The sequence below is a fragment of the Anopheles bellator genome, chromosome 2 (assembly GCF_943735745.2).
Source record: "Anopheles bellator chromosome 2, idAnoBellAS_SP24_06.2, whole genome shotgun sequence".
Lineage (NCBI taxonomy): Eukaryota > Metazoa > Arthropoda > Insecta > Diptera > Culicidae > Anopheles > Anopheles bellator.
In genome coordinates this window covers 68,162,354-68,178,373 of record NC_071286.1, presented here as the reverse complement: position 1 = coordinate 68,178,373, position 16,020 = coordinate 68,162,354, and the positions used below count along the sequence as shown (strand labels likewise).

The 16,020-nt window shown below is 53.9% G+C and overlaps 1 protein-coding gene across 1 annotated transcript; it reads right to left on the bottom strand.

Moving 5' to 3' along the window:
- Positions 1-927: 927 nt before the first annotated feature.
- On the bottom strand, positions 928-13,317 carry LOC131210236 (zinc finger protein 177-like). The gene is made up of 5 exons (XM_058203449.1): positions 13,073-13,317; positions 5,033-5,315; positions 3,655-4,145; positions 3,126-3,291; positions 928-1,556 (listed from the first exon to the last, which is right to left on the bottom strand). The coding sequence occupies exons 1-5, from the start codon at positions 13,262-13,264 to the stop codon at positions 1,282-1,284; spliced, it is 1,407 nt and encodes a 468-aa protein (XP_058059432.1). The 5' UTR covers positions 13,265-13,317; the 3' UTR covers positions 928-1,281.
- Between the last annotated feature and the right edge of the window lie 2,703 nt (positions 13,318-16,020).

Genomic DNA, 16,020 nt, shown 5'->3' with positions numbered 1-16,020 from the left:
TGAATAACACAAAATCGCCTCAATTCCCCACACATTACCCAAACAAAACCACATTCGATTCGGTGTTAAAACATTTACATAATTCCTCTATAAATTAGTCACCGGAGGCCTACGCTTGCGCCGGGCGCGTGTCTGCCCTTCTGCACCCGGTGCCCGGCGCAGACAGAAAGTAATTAGAATTCCCCACGAACGACAACCGGGACGGCCACAACCGTGAACGAATAATGGGGAAAACAAACAAGTTGTAACTCACGGTGCACCACGCAAAACGGGACACGCAATTGACGCGAAATAATTTGTCAACCCGCGCAATCGGCGTGCCAGGAAGTTCACTTATCGAAATGTAAGCAGCAAACCCGCAGAAGGTCGGCCGGAGCGGACGGATCGGACATTCCGACATTCGTGGGGCCCGGCGAGCCGATAAAAAGACGGCTGGCCGACTGGATGATTTATGCGACTTTAACAAACCACCTTCAACAAATCCCTCGCCAGACATCTGGTCGACACCTAGGCGACTCCTTCGTTTGGCCCTGATTTAGAGCACCAGTGTCCGCGCTCCTTCGTTCCGTACGCCCGCGTGGCGCTGGTGCTAACTGGCTGCGGCTGCGCTCGAAGGCTCTTCGACAGATTTATTAGCGCGAAAGCAATAACTCATTTTAGCACTTGACCGATCGTCGCGCAACCGAGTGGGCACCATTTTGAGCCTGATAACAACCGGACCGGACATCAGCATTACCGTTACCGACACCGAACGCCCCTTCCGTGGGTGCAGACTTGAGGTTGCCATGGGTTGGAAGCACGTGGCACTTACCCAGATCTATTCGTTGCTTTATTTTCTTTCAATTCAAAACCGGACGCCTCCGAAGGACATGTTTTCTTAATAGTTGCAGAAATGTCTGTATTTCCTCGTGTGTTCGTATGTACAGTTCTGGCTTAGGCCGGACCGAACCGAAAGATCACTATTTACAAATCGGAGTGCGCCTGTGCAGTGTCCTCGCTCGCGATGGCCAGCGCGCAGAAGTGCTGAGTGGGTTGGCATCTTCCGAGTTCCGCTGCCGCCCGGTGAATAGACAGTGAGCGTGACTGTGTGTGGGTCTTACGAATTAAGGATGCGATGTGCTGTTGGACGACCCCGTATCCTGCGCGAGTCTTGCGCGATCAGCGAGCCTCAGCTGAACGCATCCTGGCAATCTTCGTGCCAGCGAGAAGAAAGTGTGGCCGTCACCCTTCCGGACGACCCTGCTGCCGGCCGATCCTGTTGCCGGCCGATCCTGCCACCTATCAACCGACCCCGGACAGCATCTGTTTGGTGTAGCTCGAGAACAGGAGATGCTTCGAGAAGGAAGCTAACCGGTCGGCGTCTGGCTGCTGGCTGCCCTGTAGCGACGATGGCGGTGACGAGCTGGACTCCTCGCCCTCGCTGTGGCTGTGGGTGCTGCGGTTCGACTCGCCCTCGTGGCTCGACGCCGTGTCCTCGTGCGTCTTCATGTGCGCCTTCAGGTTGCAGGCGAGCGCGAACGATTTGTTGCAGATTTCGCAGACGTGCGGCTTATCACCTGCGAATGGGAGAGAGAGAGAGAGAGAGAAACGGGACATGAAGGACATTCCTGTGGGGCGTCGAAAGACGCGCGATGGCGGGATGAAAAATGGCCGACCGAAGGAATTTGCAAACGAAGACGCTACCGCGGCGGTGGCCCAGATATGATTTCAATTGTCCCCCGCCCAACAATAACGACATCATAATGCGGCAGCAATCATAAATTATAACCCCCCCGCCGTTGACGGGGGGGACAGTGCATAGCAATGACCGCATTAATAATAAGGCCGCGGCTGAATGGGGCGCGCACTCCGCCCATGTTTACAAGCGCTAGAACACGAACGCTGACGATCGCCGCGCAATTCATGGCTGGCCCCCACGATGACGGATGGGTTTCGCGTCACCGCGCGTCGACCGATGATGCGTCGACAGGTTTCTCCGCAGTGGCCTTCACGAAACCGCAAACTCTTCCTCGCGTTCCTCTTCCTCTTCGTCGGCCGACTTCATTTCTCGAAGGAATTAAATCGTCTTCAGCTCCTCCTCGGTCAAACTTTCGATTAAGGGGCAACAATTTGGGTCCCAAAATTCCCCGTTCTCGTGCGTAATTCAGACCCACGCTGCTGGGGCACAGCGGGCACCGTTCACACCCAGCCCAACAGCTCACCCACGTTGACGCAATCTCCCGTGGCGCGCGCGCGCGCCCGGATCGCACAGGATCAAATCGCTACCGTCGCCAAGTCATCCCGCCGGGTTTGCCACATCATCAATCGATCGCGCGCCGAAGCGCGGCGGTTCACGCGTCATCGTCACCGGATATTCTAGCCACCTCCCCGGTTGCCCAATGACGGGCGTTTTAATTGGACGTGAATTTTCGATGGCTCAATGGAGCTCAATTTGCTGGCCGAACTACGGCGTAATGGAACGGAGCAAACGGAACGCTGCCTAGAACGCGCCACTAGATTGAGTTGTTTTTTTTTTAATTGATTCACGAACGATTCACTTTCGAACCTACCTCCGGCGGGTCCGGGATCTGTTACGGACAGGCCAAGAGTCCATTTCTTCCCAGTCACGGTCGTCGGAATTTGGACCGGCTGCGGTGGCAACTACCTGCCACGTCCCCGGCAGGTCCGTCCATTTTTTGTGGTTCGTTAAAAGTATGTTTCCCGATAGCCCAAAAACCACCGATTCTTCTTTCGCTTCGTGGGTCCTTTTCGGTCCTGAGGCTGCGACGGAACAGACGGAAAGTGACCGGTGGCCCGGGACGGGAACATAACGATCGCACTAACGCACTCGAGTGTGCGTCGGGTCCACATGCTTATCTCCGGCGGATCGACATCAGCGTGGCCCGAAAGTGGCCATCAACCCCTAACCGGACCGGACCGGGGCCGTGCCGTGATCGCTGCCGGGGATACGTCGCTGCACTTGAGCTGCCGACCACCAAATGGCAGTGCCCCCGAATGTGAGTTGCGTGACGCAACCTGCACCGAAACAGGTGATGCTAACAACTTCCCTATCGGGCCATCATCATCATCATCATCATCGACGTCGGTCGGCGAGGGTACACGAAACTTCCGCAGGGCTTACTTACCGGTGTGCAGGAAGAGGTGATTTTTCAGGTTCGTCTGCTTGGAGAAGCCCCGGGAGCAGATGTGACACTTGAACGGCCAGGACCCGTTGTGGACGTACATGTGCGACTTGAGATCGCCCGGCGTCGGGAAGGACTTGGAGCAGAGGCTGCACTTGTGGGGTTTGTCCTGCGCGGGAGGGGAGAGAAGAGTGGACGGGTCAGTAACGAGACGGCTTCGGCGGATCGGCTTCAAAGGGAGTAGAATTAAGAAGCTAAACGTCAACTGCCGCTCGTCCCGGGAAATAAATCACCAGCCACCGTATCTTGGGCCCGACCGACGCCCACACAGTCCGCTGGGGTGGTTCCGCTGAGTTCATCATCGTGCCCGGCCCAGGCCGGGACAACTCAATTCGGAGCTCTCCGGACGGCGGCGGTGACAACATTAAACCTGACTTTGATTGATGGACCGGGAGGGAGCTCCGGGCTAGACCAGAGTCGTCGAGTCCGGGCGAGAACGGAGCTCAAGGCGGTGATCGATCGAATTCCTTACCTTGATGTGCGTCATGCGGTGGTAGTAGAGATTGGAGCTGGCGGTGAAGCGTTTGCCGCACACCTGACACTGGTGCGGCTTCTCGCCCGAGTGTATCCGGACGTGGGTATTGAGCGAGCTGGACGTGCTGAAGCCCTTGCCGCAGACGCCGCAGACGTGCGGCTTTTCGCCGGTGTGCGTGCGCATGTGTCGCTTCAGGAGACTAGGACGGTCGAAGGCCTTGCCGCAGACCTCGCACGGCAGCATGGCCCGCTCGGAGCGCGGCGCCGGGCGGGCCTTCGGCGAGGAGCGCGCGGCCCCGGCCGTGATGGCGGCCAGCTCCAGGTCGAGGGCGGCCCCGTCGCAGCGGTCGCCGGTGCTGGCCCCGGATGAAATCGAGATCGATGAGTCGTCGCCCGACACCGACTTGTGCTCGTCCTCGGCGCCCGACGGCGGCGAGATCGGCAGCATGACCCGCGACAGCAGCGACGTCGAGAGATCCAGCGGGGAATCTGTTCCGAAAAAAAGGAACAGGGATGCAGCGTGGTTAGAGAGGTACCGGCCGATAAGTGATCGCACACGGCCGATCGCGACATGCGGATTTGCGCAGGACACGGACCGGCCGAGGTCTCTCGAGGAGCGGTGGCCCGAAACTGCTACACTTAACGCCTCGCTTATAAATCACCGATCATTAGCACTAATCTAGGCCATTAATTTAACACCGCTTCATTAATTGTGCCGTCCCGTCGGTCGGCCACTGGCCACCGGCAACCGGTAAGCTTCCCCTGGGCCCGGGTGACAGCGAATTAATTTCCGACTCTCGTCCCGCGCGAAGTGTTATGGAAATCAGTTTCGGGTTTAATTACTCGATCCCGCGAATCCTGCGGCTCCCGCGGAAAGGAGATCATTATAAATGTTTTTGAGTTAGCGCGGGGTCGGCTTGCAACCGGAGGTCGAAGGCTGCACCGAATGCAGCTGCGGTCCGCCGACCCGGAAAGGGCTTCCGATGGCGGCATTCCGACAGCGGCCTATCTCGAAGGCCGATCTGCCGAATAATTTCAATTATTTTCTTGTTAAGAAACACAACACTCATGTGTGTGCGCGCGCGTCAGTTGAGCCTCTCGGTGGCCAAATCCCGAGGCCGCGGCTATTATTGATAAAATCACCATTTAATTTATTGCAAAAAATCGTCCCGCGGCCCGTGCGTGCGTGCGATCGTTCGGTGGTGGTGGTGGGCTGTACGTGCGATGGGTGAAATGAATGCTATCGCAGATGGGCCACGAGATGGAGATAGGGCGCAGGACGGCGCGCGATGGCCTTTGTCTTTCGCCGGGCCGGAGGCTGGCGGAACTGTAGCAGGCCCTTAAAAGGGGGCCACGGCGGGGCTGGGGCGGCTTACCTTCCAGAATCGAGTCCATCGTTTGCCGATACAGCTGATTGCGCATCCGGATGAAGAAGAGCTCCTCGGGACCCTCGGGAAGGTAGTAGACGACCAGCTCCTGGTGCGACGGGATCGGCTTCACGATCTCGTAGATCGGCTCACCTTTCACCTTGGCGCACACCACGTTCACCTGCGGCCCGTACGTTTCCGACACGCGCAGGAACCGGATCCAGTTGCAGTGGCGCACCGTTCGCCCATTGACGGCGGTTATCTCGTCGTAGAGTCCGAACCGATGTCGAATCTGTGGAACGGAAGCCAAAACGGGGACAAATATTAGACCGCTATTCAATTCAAATTATGCTCCAACATAGGTCAACATGGCGCGGGAAATGCAAATCACGTATGCTCAAAACCTGCGCATTCGAAGAGGAAGTGACAATTAATTCATTTGACACGCCGAGCGACAACAGACGAATCAAATGACCACTCAAATCACCCCATTTAGACCTCCCCTTGATACCCTAATTAATGACCCCACTTATGCGCCTTAAGTGCCCTCCCCTAGCGCCGATCCGCATCGCTGCCCACCGCACGGTAAGTTACCGGAGTCGAAGCCACGCCGTTCCAGGGCTTCCCCCTCGATGATGGTGATTTATGAAAAGTTACCCAACCATGTAACCACCGACAAACGCCCCAACTACCCATTCTGTCGAGGGGACCACGCACCGCAAGGACCCCTTGGTACGCTATGAGCTGGTGCCGGTGTGAAGGTTTGTCACTTCTGCGCCGCAGCCCAACCATGGAGCCGCGGGTGATGGACGAGCCGCTTAACGAGTGTAAACATCCATCGGACCCTGTAGGACCCCTGGGAGCTCTGCGCCCTCGTCGCTGGCGATACATATCTGAGTGGGCCGGGTGCGAGCGAAAATGGCCGACCCACTCTGCTTCATTCATGATCCGATCGATACAGATCGAAATTACAAATGTTGGATAATGTGTTACGAAGCTCGGGCCAACGATCAGGCGATCGATCGACGACGGTTTAGCGAAGGATCGCGGCGATGTTTATGAATATATATGAGAGGATGAAATAAATTTCAGCTCCACGCTGTCGGTTGTCGCGGAAGCAGCGGTGAGCGCTCCAGCCACGGACCGCGGCCACAGAAAGCAGAAGATCGAAGTCCGATACGAGGCTGATGATCATAATTTGCAATTTCGCTGTAGCTGATCGTCGTCCTCCGTCAACATTATTCAGCTCCCGAATGGCATCCGGTGGGTCGTAGAGACATTACCGATTCCGGCGAAGTCGACAAAAGCGCGACCGAAACGATGAACGCAGCGGAAAATGGCAATCGTTTCGAGGCTCGAGCAATTTCGGCCACTAAAACCCTGGACGGGTTCCATCATCTTCCCGAAAATAGGGGTTTTGTGCGAATTTTTCGATATCGCTTGCAGAAAGACTACACAACCGTTCGGTGGTTGATCTTCGCGATGATGGATTGAATTATTGTTCGGCTTCGGAAGCCGCGCGATGGACATTCTTCCGACGGAGAACGAATTGCCCATCAGCGGCGTCCAGAGTGGCACCCAACGGGGAATCTCGCAGTCCCGAGAAGGTTTTATGGTCGGTTGAATTCCATTATAAAAGGAACCACGGCCGCCAGAATTTATTGGAGAACGAAGGTGAACGATGCTTTTCAAATTTACTTTGGGAATGTTCCAAGGTTTCTCCGAAAACACCAATAATTTGCCAACTCTAACATTTCATTCTCGTCTTGGCTATTTTCCATCAAAAGTGAAGATCCATTAATTTTCCAAACGAAGAGAATAATTTATTGTACGTCGTGTGATCTACCAACTTAATGATCGCAATGAACGCTACTCCTACTCGTCTGCATTCCAACAGACTGATGATTTATTTTAGAACTGGTTGCATCCTGTGACTTCTCGCCCATGTCAAGATGTCGCGAATCGCAACGCAAATCAATTTGCTGGACAATTTCTGTACAATTATCGAAACTGATTTATGAACGGGAAGCTCCATCTACGATTGGCGACTTACGAGTTTCTAGCTGGCCCCTTGGTTAGTTACGGAGACTCGCCCACCTTTTCATGGAGGCGAACCGAAAGCTTGAAGTATCGCTGGACTGCTGCTGAGAGGCCACTGCGCCCTGACGAGCGATGGTTTATTGATTTATCTGTTTATTGTCAGATTTTTCGGTGGAAGAGGAAACGATCGTACGCCTATTAATTTCCGAAACAGACTTCCCCCATGCTGCTGACCGGCTGATCCTTCCGATTATCCAGAACAACCATAAAGATCGATAGCAGCCGGGGCCCACGATCATCATTAAATTAGATGTGGCGAAGAGAGGATGCAAAGATCATTTCCATCGACGGTGGACACTAAAAATAGCGGATTGCCATAAAACTGACTCCAATAAAGCACGGCAACGAGCGTCGATTTCTCTACGGGCGTCATGATAGTCGTTTATACGATTCTCGGCAAGATTGGGAGATTCGTCAGCAACCGTCGGTCAGCAGGGAGTAGACGTCTAATACACATAAATTTCAATTTGCTTCGGTGAGACAGTGAAATCGTTGGGATTTTATCAACTCCGGGACAAAACGAAACCATGCTGGGACTGCCATGCGATCCGCGCCGCGAGCTGAAACACGATCCGGCACAAACTACTGTATCGGAGGCTCCTCAGGCAACACGACAAATGCCTCATTTCAACTGAGTTATTTTTCTCGCTTCAAGAAACGATCGTTTCAAATGTCGGAAGTCAACGTCACTATGGGTATTTGCCAACATTACATTTCTTCTTGAGCACCATACGTTGTGTGTTTGAAAGAACAATTTAATGAGAGGTGAGAGAAAATCAAGATATGTTAACGCTAAAGTGTAATGTTCCTCAACAGCAGCGATTGGGATGAGCACGATTTTCGAATTTCCATGATTTGTTTAGAATGAAGCGCTCGGCACGCGTCTCAGCAGAGAAGCTGAGAGAAAAGGAAACAATTTAGACGTTAGTTTCCCGGTCCGCCCGAGAAGATGGGTTAAAGATGCTCCGAAGATGCGAATTACCGATTTCACTCCCGAACAAAAGAATCATAACTCCTCAACAAAAGCCCTGACTCATTTTCGGTAACGAACGCCGCGCACGGGAACATTATTGGATATTCTCTCTCCAAAGCAGACCAGACCGGGTCCGGATGTTAGAACCGCGCTGGGCTGATTAGCCGCGATGAGTATTCGGATTTCGGACGCCATCCCAGACCACCGGCAGAAGTCGTGATCAATTTATCTTCCAAATTAATATTTATTAGTTCTAAAACGATCGCCAAACGACCATGGGCCATGGAAGAGGAACAACAAGCTCCGGACCCGACAAATGACACTAATTTAGAGCTTCCTCACTTGGGCCGAGAGGTATCGAAGCTTCTGTGACCTCCGTAAATCTCCTCGCGATGGACGCTGCGACAGTCAATTTGAAAGTCAATCCCGAGAACAAGCTCCCAGTCTTGCACGCCGATGGAAGTATATTCCGTTTTAATTAACTTCCTCCACGTAAACCGCAGAACCGCCGGCAGAAAAAGGCTCTCTTTGGGGCTGGCTGCCCGGGTCGTGATGTACTCGGACCAACTCACTCCCGGACTTCGGGGATCGGAGTCGGGGATTCTGTTATGCAAATGAACGGTCGGATCTTTTATCTCGGAGCCACCGGGAGCAAGCAATGCTACACAACAACTGAATTTGGGCTCTAGTGTCACGCTCCCTGGGCGGGAAGTGATCCCGGAGACGAAGAATAGAACAGGCCAAGGGTGGCATGGTGGCGCAATTAAACCGTTGTAAAAGCACCTCCGTACAGAAGCTGGTCTCGGCTACAAAACTGGTTGCTGATGGCTTTATTAACGATTGAGTTGTTCAAACGATGACCCGAGCCCGGGGTTCCGTGTTCAAAGCGGAGGCCCCGTGGCTTCCCTCGAATTGTGCAACGGCCGAGGGTGATATTGGCGTGTCTGGCACGAGGTACAATATCGTCCCCGACTTCCAGCGCTGGCCATTTCTTCGCTCGTCTGCTCCCGAGTGGTCGGCGCATTTTGCATAATTAAGTAATTGTTTAATTACAAAACTCGAAACATGCCCGATGGTCAGGCGATATCGGATGCAGCGAAGAAGCGTACTCTCGCGGAGAAAGTCCCGCTGTTCGACGACTCAATCCCCGTTCCGCAGGCCGTTTGCGGTGATTCACGGCACTCATTTACATCGCGCAAGAATAAGTTGCAACAAGCGCATGGAGACGATCCGCTAAGGGTGGGCCTTAAAGTCGACTCTTTATTTGCGCAATTATCATAAAGATCCCGAGTGTATTTGTGTGCGTGCAGGACAGTGGGGTCTTTGAGCCTTGCCAATTCAATAACCATAACTGTCAGGAGCTCGAGCGGCGGAGAATGCGAGGTCCAGATCAAACGGCATCTCCGGCGAGCAGCTCTTTTGCCGGCAGCCGTTACGCTGCAACTGCAACCGGATGAGGCCGATTATGATACGCGACGTGGACACTTTAACGTCCGCCCAGCAGACCGACCGTTCGCACTCAGGGCTTGTCTGCGGTTCCCTTCGCTTCTCTCTTTCTTATCCTCCGCGACAGCTGTCAGACGGCCGAGGATCGATATTCCGAGCGTTCTCACGCTTCTTCGCGATCGACCTGCAATGCTGAGATGGTCAGAACCTGATGCTCAGGACACTGATCCTAATACCACAATTTATTGACCGTCGAGAGAGTGACCTTCCCCGGGAAAGGGTATCGGTATGGCACCTGACTGCCGATGGAAGGTATCGGTGACGTTGCGTAAAGAAGGGAATGGTCCCAAGGCTGAGAAGAGCAAAAAACCAAAAGGATTCGATTTCGGAAACCCGATCCAGAAAGTGAGGTTAATACCTTCTCGACCGAGGTCCGATCCGGAGATGATCGATGGACAAAAGGTGAAGGCATCAAACGTCATCTGTCAACCTGCGAGAAAGACGCACAGAAGCAAAGTGGGCTGCGAAAGAGGTCAAAGGGAACGGCCTCGAAGGAGTAATTAAAAATCAATCAGCCGAAAGATGAACGCGTCGCTTTCCTCTTCGCTTTCTAAGAGAGTTGATCGAAGAAAAACGGAACTCCTCCTATTTTCTGTGACTTGTTTTGATTAATACGTTGGCGCTTCTGCGCAAGGGCTTCTGGTGTGGCCACGGATGACTCAAGGAGTCTGTTTACTCCAGACAACATCCCTCAATCACGACGAAGTCCCCAGAAGAGGAACATTTATTCAGACTAGCTCGGGACCTTGCACAGAGTCACGGTGCGTCGTGTTGTCCACGCGTCTCGAAATGCACTTTGCATGTCGATCGGACCATGCACTTAGGGCCGGCAATGGCGTCGTCGTGTCCTCGATGTTGGTGGCACGCTGTGCCGAGAAAGAATATCGGACCAAGGAGTAGATTTGCTACGCACGTTCATTTGGCGCCCGTCTCAAGAGCAAGGTGTAGGCATATCGCCCGCTTGTCCAGTTGTCCAGTTGTCATTGATTAGGTTGTCACCACGAAACAGCGACCAACGTCGGACAACACTAGACTGTGGGAAACGAATAAGTAATAAGCTGCCCGAAGGAAGTTGCCCAACTCGAGAACTCCGTTTTGTGTAGGATTAATCGACCAACGAACCGCTTTGCCGCTTTGCCGCTTTGCCGAAGAATTTACGACTGCCAATAAGACACCGAGGCGGCCATAAAAGCTCGATCCGTTCGGCTTCTCCCAAATACTTGACACGCCTCGCACACAGATTCGAAGAAGGATCGTTTGATGATGCAACCGTTCGAGTGACTGCGGCCAAAGCGCATCGAAAGGTCATCAATTAGCGATCGTTCGCAGCGGTAAGGCTCCGGGCACTCCTCGAGTCGATCCTCGCACCTGCAAACGACGTGCACTTAACGATCCTTTTCCCCGTGGCAGGCTTTGTTACGGTTTCGGCCTCCTTTTCCGATCGATCACCGGCGCGGACCTTTTTCTCCTCTTTTAGGGCCATTATCGGCGCCATCTATCTCCGAACGGCTCAGCATCATCCCGTCCCGTTTTCTTTTTCGTTTCATTTCTTCGCACGGCTCGATTTAGGGTGCCATGTGACCGCGCAGATCACCAAAGTCCGAAGTGGGGCCACGGTTCAAGTTCAAGATTGTGAGACAATTTCCGACGCCACTCCGACCGCCTTTTCCCAGAGTCAGCCGCCCGGTCGGTTAGGTCATTCACTTGAACGCCGCCCGGGCGCCCAGCTGCGACTTAATTGCATTTAATTATGTGACTTTTTTGCGCCGCACCGAGCCAACGATGACGTTTGTCCCATAAATGAATTATGCAAAATCGTAATCGCGAATCACGCGTTGGGTCTCACTCTCGCTGTCTCGCTCTGGCGTCTGAGTCGATCAGTGAAAGTAATGTACCCGAAATAGTTATCCCTGTGCCCTCGGTCCCACTCGGTTCAACGGTCGCTTATCGGGCGAGACTTGATTATGGAAATTGCACGTGTCGTGCGATGTTCACGGGGAGCGTGATATGCTTCGGAGCCGAGCAAAGGTTATTGCCACCTGTTGCAGAGGCTCACACAGCCCCTGAACTTGCTCCAACCAACGTAAAGGGGAGCTCGGTACAGCCTCGGCACGGATAATTGATGCAGTCATTTCTATTTCAAGCTTGTGTGGAATTTTCTCTATTATTCAATTGCGCGGCATCATATTTCTCTGCTCATCACAGCGACGAATCAAAAGAAAGAGAAATGGATCCATTTTCTCGAGCCAATGTTGTGCCACACCCGCCTGCTACGAGTCTGCTGTTGAAAGAAACCATGGCAACCCCGATGGCAACTGTCGCGGACTATCACTTTTTATGATTTAATTGCACTCATCCCGGGCGGGCGCGCGAATCGAAATCAAAAGTGCAAAAAACGGATCGGATTTTTGCCCTCGCGACAACAAGTGTTTCCGCGTTTTTTTTTTCTCCTGCGACTACGAATCCGATTGGCAACACCATCACGTCCCCGAGCCGCACACCAGTGCATCTTTAATTGATTTGTGAGTGCGTTCGCCCTTTTATTTCCACCCTTTGCTTCTCGTGTGCGGATAAGACCTAAAAGGGACATCCGTGGTGGTGGTCGGCCAACCGGCCGGCTGGACCGGTGGAAAATCAAACGGCCAACTAGTTTTTAATTGACAGCAGAAGAGGCGGCCAACAAATTGAATTCGAATCGATCCGCGCGCGTTGTGCTGTTTAATTGAAGAACAGGTTTTCTCAATCAAGGAAATTACGCAGAACGTCAGCTGAGCGATTGGCCCCAGGTAAGTGAGCCCACTACCGGATGTGATCCTGTGTCCCTTGCCCATACGTAAAGCGCACTGTATTATGTCAGATTCAAAATCCATACCATTTCTGTCTGGAAGTACGATGATTCCTCTCATTTTGTAGTCGTTTCGTACATCTTCACCCCGTACCGGGGGGACTACAAACAACCCCTGGTTTCCAGAAAATTCTCCCTATCGTGGGAACATCACGATAACATGCGGGCCGAGCACTTGCTGAATATTCAAACGGACCTGTTCCCCTATAACGCTAAAAGGGGCACCCCGATGCTTCCCGCTTCCGGTCCAGAGCTCTAAATTATGACTCCTAGGGCCAATTCTTACTGTACCATCCCGTTCACCCCGCTCTATCGACCGTCTTCAAGAAAGTGATCGTGTTTTCTTCGCGGCTCCCCTCCGTGTCGGTTTTCTTAAGACGCTCGCTTTTCTCACGGTCATGGGAGGTTGCGTTTTCTTTCACGCCACGGTGACTTTTCTTCGGCTCACACGTTGCCCAACGAGTGTGTCGAACGCCAAAAAAAGCGAGGGGTGGCTGCCGATGTGCGATGCCCGCAGACGATAACAAAGAACACCTGAGAGACCTGTCCATTGGACGCCCAACGGATTTTAACTGACATTTTCTAACCCATTTGTGGCCGTTTGTTGGGGTGCGCCGCTACTTACGTCGTCTTCCTGGATCGTTGAAAAGATGTCCAAATTATCGATGCGAACCGTGCCTTGGAAGGGATAGCAGAGCATCCCTTGGGCGATGGCCCTGCTGGACCACACGGTTGCGGTTTGTTCACGCGAATTTCGCGCCCCCAGCCCGGTCACGGCGAGAGCGAACTCCTGCGGTATCAGCACACACGTCTCCATGTTCGTTTTGATTTTGAGCCCAGTCAGTGTCCTTAAAACGCACACCGTCAATCTCACCCCGAAATCACTGTTGCGGTCGAAATCACTTCTCAGTTACCCGTCGTCGGCACACGGATACACACAATCACTCGTCGCCCAATGGTCTCACTCAACAACTGAACCGATCAGCCGATCGAAACGAATCAACAGTTACAAAACCCCCCCGGGGAGCGGATGATCTTCGATCACTACCATAAACTCTTCTTAGTAAGACAAAACGAAACAGAACCCCAGACGCTACGACAGGTACGATTGCGAATTCATTTTAGGTCGTGGCATTCGACCGACTACTGTCGCCTATTTCGCATGGCGATCGCTACTTCTGGCGCACAGCACGATCCTCGGGTTGCCGGCCGACGGCTGGATGGGCACTGCTCAACTGCCCGGCACATGGCGTTCAGTCCGATTCAGGCTGTCCGTTGGCACCGTCCAGTGCCCGGGTGCCCGCGAGTTTGCGGGTTCGCCGTTTCTCGCCCAACGAAAGACTTCAACTGTAAGCGACGAACCGCGAGCGGCGAACAAGAAGGGGTTTCCGAACGGAAATGGTGCGGTCGAGCCTCGACTCACTTCGACGACGTTTGCACAAATACTGGCCAGCGGAGATCGTCGCGATCTGCCCGTGACCTTCCGAGAGCGTGCGCGCGCGCGCGCCCGCGCCTCCGCGCGGTGGCTGCGATCGGTACACGGATGCCACCACACGCTCCGTCCTGCTCGGCCGTGCCCGGCCACCGCTCGTGCTGTCCCGCTCCAAAGCGACCCGAGAGCCGGCGCAGATCGCCGCAGGCTCATAAAGCTCGCCCTAACTGTAGCACCCAACAGCCCGGCCCGGTGACCGCGCACACCAACGCACGATCGGGTCCGAAAACCTGCTGCTGCGAGCGTAACCTGCCGCAACCGCCGCCGCTCGGGATCGCGTAAGGTGCCTGTTGGCCGTTACTCCATTCCACTGTGTCCTGCGTTGCCGCGAAACCCGAACGCAAAGCTCCGATCGGACCAGATCGGCAGAGAGATCGAAAACAGAAACCACAACAACAACGACGCAACGGACATCGGTTTCTTCGCCGTAGCTTCGTGGCCGCCTTCTTCGCCAGCCACGGTTCGGTTGATTCTTCCCCCGATCGTCTTGGCCTTCTTCTTTGCGCTCTCCGGCTGCTGTCTCCTCCCTTGGCGGAAGACAACAACAAACAAGCGCACCGACCGTCGGAAGAGAAAAAAACGGTCATCGCGGCGGCCGTTAAGGAGTTGAGCAACTTCGTGGCCGTGCAGACTTCTTCACACAGATCGTTCCCGGGGGGCGCCGAAAGCTCACTCCGGGAGCCGAAAGCTCGCGCCTACTTGGCACACAGTCACATGTGAACGGCCCGGTTCGGTTGTCGATCGTCTCGCTCGCGTCGCGATCGTGCTCGGTTAGTGGGAGCGGTCACTCGCTGGGCCACTCGCCGTCCTCGCGCTCTGATTGGCTAAATCAGCGCGCATCGAAGCCGCGAATGGTGGGACGCGGATCGGTTCCATTGATCGGACGCGCCACGCTCGATCGATCCGATCGGTGGGCCATTCCGAAGAGACCGCAGCGCAACGCGGGCCAGGAACCAAATCACGATCCTGGCCCCCCGACGGATGGTGTGCGCTGGAAAAACGGCAACAGAGACGGCACTCCCGGACTTACGCTTATTATTGCGGACTGGAAAATTGCTACCCCTAGCCACCAGTCCGGAACAACCCTTCCCCGACGGTACCGGCTCGGGCGAGTGGACTTCTTTTCTACTTCTTCCGAGCACGGCTCGAACTTCGCTCTGTTTTGTGCCGATCCGGTTCGACTGTGAAATTGATGACGTTGCTTTCAACGAGGGACGCGATTGCATTTTTTTTCCTTATCAATTAACCATACCAAAATTACATACAGCAACTCGTGGCAACACGATAACAATCGGTGAAGATTCACCGGATAGCCGGATCTGGCGGTGGTTGCCACGGCCCGCGTGGTTCAATTAACAATAGCTCGACACAGTTCGATTTAATTAATGTCAAATTAACTGCAAACAAGATAAGGGAGTGGTTCATATTTCGATTCGCTCGCAGTAAAACTGATCACTAAAAACATTGCATTGCAGTGATCCTTTTTGGGGTATAAAATAAAACATATAAACTGCACGCGGCAATCAACGCGCCGAAGAGTGCATAATGTGTGCACCCGGCCACTGGACATGATTTAAATTTATACCTCGCTAAGCGCCCATTAGCATACGCGAACAATGTGCCGGGTCGGAGTGGACGAAAAAACGCGCCGCGGGCTCGGGGTATGTAAACTTCACCGAGTCACTACACAAATTGTGCCGCGCCTGATGATGGGAGAGCTTTCAGGGAAATGCTTCAACTCTCGCGCGAACAATTGCGATCGTTTGACTTTTATCACTCAATTCAGGTGGCGCAATTCAGCCAGGCCCGGCGGGTGGAAGAAGCGTCACCGCATCGATCGAGGTGTCAGTGAATTGCTGTCAAAACTGCGAACATTTTCATTCTTCACCCGAGCTGTCGGGCAGTCTCCGGCAGCCGTGGGCAGCTCGCTGTCGACGCCACTTCATTTCCGCGCCCAAGCTGGAAAAACAATGATCCATCCATCCATCCATCCCTCCGTCCATCCGTCCGTCCGTCAGTCCGTCTTGCCGGGGACGTTGCCGTTGCCGTTTTTTTTTTTCCTCCAGCTTCAACCTCAACCT

What these genes read in the sequence shown, in the direction of transcription:
- LOC131210236 (XM_058203449.1), bottom strand. Translation starts at nt 13,264, where the DNA reads ATGGAGACGTGTGTGCTGATACCGCAGGAGTTCGCTCTCGCCGTGACC. An exon ending in GATGGACTCGATTCTGGAAG is followed by an intron (nt 4,146 to 5,032) that starts GTAAGCCGCCCC and finishes TTTTCGGAACAG; the next exon opens with ATTCCCCGCTGGATCTCTCG. An exon ending in ACCGCATGACGCACATCAAG is followed by an intron (nt 3,292 to 3,654) that starts GTAAGGAATTCG and finishes CCTCCCGCGCAG; the next exon opens with GACAAACCCCACAAGTGCAG.